A 10,497-nucleotide genomic window follows, 5' to 3' on the forward strand; every position below is an offset into this window, starting at 1 on the left:
GCAGGTACTACAAGCGTTGGGCATCTCTAGAGACGCCCAATCGCTTGAATGTAAACAGCCATCCCTGGCTGTTTACATGGCTGACAGTTTCCCCACTCGTGTGCGTGCTGGGCTCCAGACACCCTTCCGCTCCCGTAAGGCGGCCATCAACAGGAGGTGGTTAAACAAAGTTCCATTTGAGGTCCCCAAATTCAGTTTTGAGCTGCTGGGTTTTATTAAGAAAAATTGGCAGACCACCTGTGGGCGGTGCCCCTCAAGACTTGTATGAGAGCCTACGCAAGATTTATCTCACTTTTTTCCACCTCTAGGTCGCAGAAATGTATCAGGCACAATTCAGTACGTGTCAAAGAGCTTAGGTCTTGATCCTCCCAGGCGTGCTTGTTTACATAATGTTTCCCTATTAAAAAAAATATCACATTGTGAGTAAGTTGGATGCGAATAATGGGGAAACAATACAGGGCAGCCATACCATCATAAAAAAAACAAACAGTTTGGTCTGTTTAGAAGGCACTCTATCATTGTGAGAAACCAGATTTTGTCAACAGTTGTTTACCTTCAAACAAACATTTGCCTGGCTGAGCAGACCAAGTGTCTCCAGTGCAAATCTCTGGGGGCCACGAAGAGGGAGTGGCCACGGAAACGCGTAAACGAAGGAGTCCTGTGCTGGTACACAGGTGACTGTGCAGCCCATTTTAGATGTTGTCCAGGCTTGGCTTGAAAGCTTTTACTCTGATTCACTATTGTGAGTATGTTTTTATCCTGTATTGCAGCTTTTATCATTAAAAACAATCTACACTAGGGTGGGCGCCCTTCTCTTTTGTTTTCTCCCAGATTATTATGACCACCTGACGTTTGTAGGCAAATTAGCTATAATTAGCCAGGGGTGTGGAATTCCTATCGCCCGACGCCCGGGACATGCAGTTTCGGGCGCCGGGCGAGTAGTTTTTTTTTACACTCCGGACAAGTAGAGCTAAGTGTACAGTGTAGAGCCGCCGCTCGTTTTCAAGTGATTTGATCACTTGTATGAAACGAGAAGCGGCGATTCTGTCCCGCTTCTCGTTCCCCCCCGTGGTTTTCGGGGTCCCCCGCTCCTCTGGCGGACCCGAGACCACGGAACATGAGCTCACCATAGAGCTCGCAGAGCAGACGAAAAACGTCAGTTTTTCGTCTGCTCTGTGTTATCACTGAGACCGTAAATTTTTTTTTAAAAGTGACAATGTAAAAAAAAAAAAAAATAAACCCCGCTGCCCCCTCCATCTGCATGCAAATAAACGCACGCATAGGACATTGTGTGTGTGTGCGTTGAGTGCTGCCGCCATTTCACTGTGCCATATTGTGGTAGTGAGGCAGCAGAACTCTCCCACACGCACAATGTGCATTAAAGGGCAAGTTCACTTTCCCAGGTAATATGGGAAAATGGAATTACCCGATCAAATCTGGCCCCCGGCTATACTTACCTTTCGGCAAACAGTCCTTACCCTCCGCCGGTACAGGTGGTATTGTCCAGCGCAGTCCTGCCCTATGCATTTTGAATTTCGCTCGCAAATTACAAGCACTCATTGGTCAGCGTGGTCTGGTGACAACGCTGACCAATGAGAAGTGCTATTTAGCACAGACCAATACAGTTTTGATTAGGGATGCACAGATACAGAGTATTTGGGCAAGTACTTGTACTCGCCCAAATGCTCGATACCTCCTCCAATATAGGGTAGCATCTCATTACCCGCTGCCCGGCTTCCTGATTGCCTGGGAAGCCTGCTCCTTGCAAAAGGAATCACCGATGCTCGGTGAGTACCGAAAAGCAAAATATCGGTACTCGTACTCTATACCCAAAAAACGGTATTGGTGCATCCCTAGTCTTAATTAAAACTAATTTTTTTTGTATTGGACAAGTAGATTGTTATGAAGAACAAGTAGATTTGGCCCCCGCTTTAGCCCTTGGACAAGTAGTTTTTTCAAAAATGTCCACACCCCTGAATTAGCTATCATTTCGTGCTGACGTTGAATTTATAATGGTCTGGCCCTCTAGCAACTTCAGCATGAAATTATAGCCAATTTGCCTACAAACGTCAGGTGGTCATAATAAACTGGCCACTCAGTGTATATATATAGTATGTTATGTGTCATGGTAACAATAAGAAATAGGTGAAGTTGCACATATCTATAGGCAAAGTTATTACCAGAGTGGATGCTAATCTCTCTGATATTCTTTGAGAAATAATAATTTGAGTTTTTTTACTTCATTCCCCCAAGGACCCCAGCTTTGCTAGCCATGCTTTAATCAAAGAAAAACTCAATGAATATCGCAAAGTGAGGTAAGACATCTCTATATAGCAGAGACACCTTTCACCTTTATTTCCCACTATCTGATTTTCTCTTCTGCCTATCTTAAAGTGTTTCTGGTGCTAAACTGGACACATCCCCTAAAGGAACCCGGAGCTTAGGAATCCGATCAGATCTTTTATGGGCAACAGGACTGGCAGCATCACGATCCCTAAAGCAAGATGGTTCTATGAAAGGTTAGTCTGAGTATGCATTTTACCATATTTCATAAGCAATCCTTATACCTGTATATCTTAACCCAATTGAGCTATTTTTTGCACAAATGTTAAAATCCATATTTTAGGCCTGGGAACTACTGAAAACCCACAACATTATATATTTTCTGAGATCAAAGACCCTGTAGAATAAAATGGTGCCATTGCAAATTTTTATGTCGCATGGTATTAGCGCAACTGTTTATCAAACCCATGTTTTCAGAAAATAATACACAAGTTAGTCTTAGTACACAAAAACACAATGTATTACCCATTTGTTTGTAAAATTTAAAAAAGGAAGTTGTGCTTAGTTAATAGATAACCAACATGCCAAGTTTAAAAACTGTGTGCATCCGGGAAATGGCTAAAAACATACGGTACTCCAAAATGTCCCTAGGCGATGCTTTAACCCTTTCACGGCCAAGGCCTTTTTTCGGTTTTTGCACACATGCTATAATCTACATTTTAGGCCTGAAAATTCCTTCAAACCCCCAAAATATTATATATTTTTTGAAACCCAACACCCTGTAGAATAAAATGGTGGCATTTTTATGCTGACGCAACTCTTTATCAAACCTACAAATTTAGTAAAAAATGCACTTAAGTTATTTTAGTGCTCAAAAACACCATAAAATACCTATATTTGTTACAAATTGCTTGCACCCGTGAAACGGCGACAAAATTCTGTACCCCAAAAAGTCCATAGATGACACTTTAAAAGCCCCAGCTGAGCTGCCAGAATTGTTTCTATTGTAAAGCCAGCAGCCGGCTTTAGAAAGGTAAACACAGTCCTGGCGGATAAAGCTGCCTGTTTATAGGGCCGTGTTGCCAATGACGTACTAGGTACGTTCATGACTGTGAAAGGGTTAAAAGCCTGTACAGGTCATCAATTTAGAGTTAACCATAAATATTTATTTATGGCTTAATTCAAAAACATCAATACCCCACGTCTACAAGTTCAAAAGCATATATGTCGGAGCGTCAAAACAGGCATGTGTGCGCCAGGACATACTTTCTGCAGCCCCCTAGAAACCCATCAAAAGAATCATCATGACACTGCAGTCTTGCCTATATACAGTTGGGCAAAATAAAGGCATTGTATTTCTAGTACTTTAATACCGCTAGGGGCCCAGTCCCTAGCGGTATTAGACCCCGCCCCATCCCACCTCTACCCCGCCTGCTTCACGCCCCTGTCCGCCGAACCCAGCTTGTAGTAGCGTATGGCCAGCTTTAGTGCAGAGGGACACATACAGTGGCATAATAACTAGAGGTGCACCGAAATAGAAATGTAAACACCGAAACGAAACAGAAATAAAAAAATTGTCAGGCCGAAACCGAAAATGTTTTTGTTTTTTTACATTTTTTCACATTTTTCAAATATTTTATTTTTATTTTTTATAAACATTTACATTTTTTAATATTTATTTGTATTAATTCATTTTTTATTAAATACTTTTATTTTTTACTTTTAGGGGCTTGGGGAAATATTAGGGGTCTAAAATAGAAAGAGATTGAGGACACAAAGTACTCAATCTCTTTATCTGCAGCCCCAGTTATCAATGAACAGGAATCCTCTGAGTGTTCCTGTTCATTGATAACTTGAGAACATAGTATGTTTACTATAACCACAATCATGAATGAACAGGAGGTGATGTAGATCGCTTCCCATTCATGCATAATTGAGGCTTTAGTAACGATACCATGTCCTCAATTATGTACAAACACTCAGCGATCACTGAGTGTTTGTACTGGCTCTCCATCCTGACAGCTGTCACAGCAGGCTGAGCGAGCGGTGCAGGGAGGAGAGCTCAGCCTCCTGTGACAGTGCAGGCTGTCTCTGATCACACACCGCTGTATCGTCAGAAAAATTGCACTTTTGGCAGTTAGCCAAAAGTGCCATTTTCAGCCGATAACTGATATGAGGCTGTATTAAAGTACTAGAAATACAATGCCTTTATTATAAAGGCATTGTATTTCTAGTACTTTAATACCGCTAGGGGCCCAGTCCCTAGCGGTATTAGACCCCGCCCCATCCCACCTCTACCCCGCCTGCTTCACGCCCCTGTCCGCCGAACCCAGCTTGTAGTAGCGTATGGCCAGCTTTAGTGCAGAGGGACACATACAGTGGCATAATAACTAGAGGTGCACCGAAATAGAAATGTAAACACCGAAACGAAACAGAAATAAAAAAATTGTCAGGCCGAAACCGAAAATGTTTTTGTTTTTTTACATTTTTTCACATTTTTCAAATATTTTATTTTTATTTTTTATAAACATTTACATAATATATATATATATATAATTATGTGGCTTTATATCTATAAACAATAGCATGCACCTACCAATCTGGAATATGGCCCCCAGGAACAAGTATAGAGAATACAGACAACATATATAGAGGAACCAGCATATACAGGGTACCCTTATATCAAATTGAAGTCTACAACAATAATAAGAGCTACAACCTCCTGATTGAACTGATATCTGGTCAGCCCATATGTTCTCATTCGACTGTCAAACAGTATTAGGCTCAAAGTTTCATCCACAGCATCCCATCCAGCGTCCAGGACCACTCTCCGATAGTAGCGTGGCTGATAGTATATATTCATGCTGCCTTTATATGTCTACCACTACCGGTGGTCGTATGGGTGCTTAAAAAGCCCGTTGTGATCTTTGTAACAAACTGTTTGTCTGTTTTTTCAGAAAAGTTTTTATTTCTTTCCAACATTTTACAATAAAAACCAAACAAGTGGTGTTATCACATCCAATGTGTACATGTTATTCAAATCCTTTTCATACATAAATCCCCTTCAAATAAAAACATATATAAGTGCTAATAGAAATTAACTACCTGTAAAATCTGCAGAGGATATCAGCTAAGAGGATATCTCTGTCTGAAACCATGTGCAGATCCTCCAAGGCATTCAACATATCTGCTTTCAAAAACCAGCTAGTGTACCAAAAGGGCTTTACAATTTGAGTTACTTCTGAAACGGTAAAAGATTTGCTAATAAAACATTTCCATCTGCGAAAAAAGAACCTAGTACGAGAGTCTTTTTTGCATTTCCATATCCATTTCTTCTTCATACAGTAATAATTTTAGGTCACCAATAAGTTCTTGTACCTGGGTATTCCAGTGTCTCATGAGACATCTTCTGGCTACGAGAAGACATATATGTAGGCACTCCAGACCTATGTAGTTGGAGGAGTCCTGGATTCCTATGGATGCGTCAAAGAAACCAAACAAACAAAGTGCATAATCGAGATCAGGTTGCCACAAGAGAATTGCTATATATAGATGTTGATATATAGTAATACTTGTCGCCAGAAGTCGGACACCAAAGGGCATGTCCAGAGACAGTGTTGCTGTGGTGGTCCTTGATCTCCACATTTGGATGGAAGAGAGGTGTTGGGTGGAAGATGGTGTAGAGCAGTGGTTCTAAACCTGTGTAACCACAGGACCCACATTTGTCCTCTGTCATTAAGTTGCGATCCAATTTGCACTGCAGTGGAACACACGGCAGTGTGGGCTGCTGTGCTGTGACAGAGCTCCATCCATATGTGCATTGGTTGTACAGCTCCCATTTGTGCCCTTAGAGGTGCTGGGAGCCAGAATGTGATGTCACTCCAGTTTAGGCACCACTACAGGAGATGCAAGGAAGCTATAAGCAATGCATGTATGGATGGAGATCCCTTGCGGCCATACCCCCAGTTCACCCCACCCCAAGTTGACACTGGGCGCTGGGCAACATATTTTGAATGGCTGCTCAGTCTTAGACTTGACAGTGCTGCGCTATGGGGAGGCTGATGAGCCTCAAACCTAGTAAAGTGGAAGGCATGCGGCAGTGTTTCCTAAACTTCAGGCTTTGCTCCTTAAACCTCTTTCTTCATCAAGAAAGAGGTTTGCCAATTATAATAGAGGTTTTAGTTTGATGGTGCTGTGCTCATATTCTCTTCATGTTTCATTTGTTTGTAGTATATTTAATAAAGAAAGCCATTTGGCTAATAATTACACATACTTGGTTGAAGTATAACTTCTTTATCCAACTTTTTGCTCTTTAATCCTTTCCCTGCCACCACCGTAAGGCATACAGCGGAACAAAACTGTTCACAATATGTCAGGTCAGTATGCCTTACGGCAGTGGCATTTACAATTCTGCTATAAGCTCATGGTCACTTTAAAAAACAGTGCATCCAACAAGGATTAATAATTATGAAATTAATAGTGGAGGAAGAAAAATGCCAACTTTTAGAACTTCAACAACAGATTGATGAGTGTAGACAAGAACTTGATCCATTCAAAGAGCATGCAAGTTTTGAAAAACAAAATTACTTCCTTAGGAAAGAGGTTGGAAGAACCCAAAAAAATCTGAGGTCAATTAAACAATCAAAATATCAAAGGGATGTAGAAGATTGGGAAAAGGGAGACATTTTTGACCTAACATCAAAAAGAGGGAGAAGTAATTGAAAGAAAAGATCATATAGATGACACGAAGTGTTCAGTGAGGAATATTCAGCTAGTGAAAGTGAAGGAGAGGGACAAAGAAGATCTGTAAGTTTTTTTTAGAGGAGAGAGACCATCCAGAACAACTTAAAATAAATGAAGGAAATCGGGAAGCTATAGGAGTACATGGGGAAGGAAAAGGCATCCTGAAACCACAGGAGAACAAAACATCATTTAAAACAAGGAGCAAGCGGAATTACTGGTAATTATCTATAGTGAGCTAGAAGAAAATAATAATGTGATTAACCTATCTACCTTTCCTTTAAATAAAAGTCACATTAGCCTGTTACAACGTGGGCTATCCTTTTCCCTAGTGGAGGGGATGGATGAGTTTACAATCTATAAAGACTTAAATCTATATTTAAGGAAGGAATATTCACGTTATTTACATGAAAATAAAGAATTACAATTGGAAGCACAGGATTTGCAAGCATATAATGACCTAGTTGCCTTATTAGAGGAGAATATGGAAAAAGAAACGGAATCTGCCATGCCCCCTTTTGAAAGGAGAACTACACACTTAAGGAGAAAATCAAGTACTTTGCCGACTCTCACCAACAATAGGTATATTAGTCTCTTTAGAGATCAGTAGATCTACAACAGTAGATTGGACCCGGAGGGGCAGAGATAATTTATCTAGAGAAGAAAGAAAAGCCCTTATTGAATTAAAAAATACTTTAAATTTAGTGATAACATCAAGTGACAAAGGTGGCAATGTAGTTTTGCTATCAGAGGAAATATGTGAGGGAAGTAAAACTCCTATTAGGAGATGGCAACACCTATACTAAGCTGGATAAATCACCTTTTGATAGAATGAAATACAATCTCAATTTTAAGTTAGAACTTGCAAAAGTGGCGGGTCTAATTTATTCTAAAGAGTACAGATTTATGAAGGTAGAGTGGTTCAATGTACCAACTTTCTATATTATTCTTAAGATCCACAAAGACCGAGAAAATCGACCAATAGACCAATAGTCTCAGGTCTGGGTGGGATGCCTTCCCTCTCGGCGGCCGACAGGAATCAGATGGAATCCCCAATCACCGAGGAGGAATTGTCCCGAGCGGTAAAGCAATCCTCCGCTGGTAAAACCCAGAGCCCTGGCAGATTCACATTGGCAGGACCCAGCTCAATGTGGTAGCTACCGCCCAATAGCGCTTCTCAACGCAGAACTGAAATTGTTTGCCAAAATTCTAGCGAACAGACTCCTCCCATGCCTACCCACACTTATTCACTATGACCAAGTGGGCTTCATCCCTGACAGGGAGGCTAGGGACAATATAACCAGGGTTCTTAATGTCATCCAATATGCCCGAACCCACTCGATGCCCCTAATATTACTGTCGACTGACACGGAATATTAGGGGATTCATGCGGGCTACCTTACATCACATAGGACAGGGTCCTAATATGTTGTCATGGATACTTTGTATTCCTCCCCCATGGCCGCTCTAACAGTTAATGAGACCAAATCAATATACTTTTCTCTGACCAACGGAACCCATCAGGGATGCCCTTTATCCCCCCTCATTTTTGCCCTCTCCCTTGAACCCCTCTTAAACAGTGCGGTTCTCTCATGCCTTCCCTGGACTGTCGATGCCGTTTGGCTCCCACAAACTAGCGGCCTACGCCGATGATCTTATCTTTTTCGTCACCGACCCAGAATCTTCTTGACCCTGTCGGATGGACATTCTCTCCATGTATGGCACCCTCTCCAACTTCAAAATTATTCTAAGTCGTCCGCGCTTAATGTTTCCCTACCCGAAGCCTCGATCCCACGGCTCCAACTATCCCTCCCTTTCGGTTGGGAAGACTGCAGCCTTAAATACTTGGGGACCCAAATCATTCCTGATCTCTCAGATCTCTTGGACGCCAATTACACACCCTTCTTGCGCAAGCTCAAACAGGACCTCCGTTGCTGGAGAGCCTTTTCACTCTCCTGCTTCGGCAGGTGTAACTCCCTGAAGATGACTGTGCTGCCTCGAATGCTGTACCTTCTCCAAGCCATTCCTATTAGACTGCCCCCCACTTTTCCCGCCAAATACATTCGGAGTGTATATCATTCATATGGGGGGATAGCTCTCCCCGTATTGGCAGACGCATTCTATCCCTCCCCAAGTCGATGGGCGGGGTTGGCCTTCCCGATTTCCACTCCTATTACAAGGCCTCCCAGTTAAACAGGCTCTTGAACTGGTGTGTTCACGGCACTGTAAAACAATGGGTGGCTATGGAAAAAGAGATCTACCAATTCTCTATAGAGGGTCTTCCGTGGCTGGCCTCCCCTATGCCTCCTGCGGTCAAACAACACCCACTCCTACACAATACAATCGCGGTAGCTAGGAGAGTGCTTAGGAGCACTGACAGCCATCAATATAATGGACCACTATGCTGACTACCATGTGACAAGGCACTTTTCTACTGACTACCAATGGAAGCGGGCACTACAATTTCCACTGTTTTTGTTCTAGCCATTATTGTTTTTAATTTCATGGTTATTGTGTAAGATAATTTTGTGTTAAAGATCTGTTGGTTTTAAAACAGTATCTGCCCTGGGTGTCAAATACGCTAGGTAAATCACATTATTCATGCTTTTATATATTATTATATATACAACATACTGATCATGTTGGGGTACTGCGAGCTTCTTGCCTCAAACCAAGCTGTCTCTGCTATAGTGGTTTCAGTGCCTAATGATGCTGCAAGGCCATTAGTATCTTTGGTAGTAGAATCTCTTTAGAATCTACTACACCGGCCTCTCTGGTAGGAGAAGCATCCTCTGCTCACCAGTTACAGGTCTGGTGAACAAAGAAAGAGACTAAACTGCACATCAACATATTGGTAATTAAAGAAAATATTGTTTCCCAACTCTGTGCCCTATTATTCCCTAACTCTTATTTCTATCTCCATTTACTGTTCTTTGAATCTAAACCAGTAAAATAATGTGCCTGTGTTTTTGATCAGCACTCACTATTTATTCTCTTACATTACAAACAACATATTAACAATTGTGTAATTAAACATACCAAAAAAAAATATTCTGTGTCCATATAATAAACATCAATCTCTTCAATAAAGATTCAGGATAAAATAACAGGAAAGTCCACAGAAATGCTTCTTGTTTGTGATCCAGACTCATAAAAACATGCCAAAAGTCTTCAATTCCCCTTTCTTTTCTTTTTGTCTATCTTTTTCAAAGGAGATTCCCATTCATCTCCTAGATGGTGTGGGTAGCCATAGTCTGCCTCTCTTCTACTGCTTCCTTCTGTAAAATAGACTCACCCTGTCATTCTAGAGGGTCCCCCAAGTTGAGTGCCACTATTGCATTGGATATACAAAATTGTAGCCCAATTGTAGCAACCATGTACAAGTTATGCAAGGCTGTGACTTGGCACTTGGCAGTGCATACTTTCAAGATTTAGCTTGTGGATGTCATAGCATTGGCCCTTGAGGTTTGGCTA

At 41.6% G+C, this 10,497-nt stretch overlaps 1 protein-coding gene across 1 annotated transcript in view; it reads left to right on the plus strand.

Moving 5' to 3' along the window:
• The window catches only part of LOC108796752 (rho GTPase-activating protein 23-like), a 257,499-nt gene that overhangs the window by 26,345 nt on the left and 220,657 nt on the right, over nucleotides 1-10,497 (plus strand). The window contains exons 5-6 of the mRNA XM_018568267.1: nucleotides 2,254-2,315; nucleotides 2,395-2,519. Coding sequence (XP_018423769.1) covers nucleotides 2,254-2,315; nucleotides 2,395-2,519 — 187 coding nt within the window. The remainder of the gene's footprint in view (nucleotides 1-2,253; nucleotides 2,316-2,394; nucleotides 2,520-10,497) is intronic.

Source organism: Nanorana parkeri, unplaced genomic scaffold (assembly GCF_000935625.1).
Source record: "Nanorana parkeri isolate BGI_ZX_2015 unplaced genomic scaffold, ASM93562v1 scaffold1165, whole genome shotgun sequence".
Lineage (NCBI taxonomy): Eukaryota > Metazoa > Chordata > Amphibia > Anura > Dicroglossidae > Nanorana > Nanorana parkeri.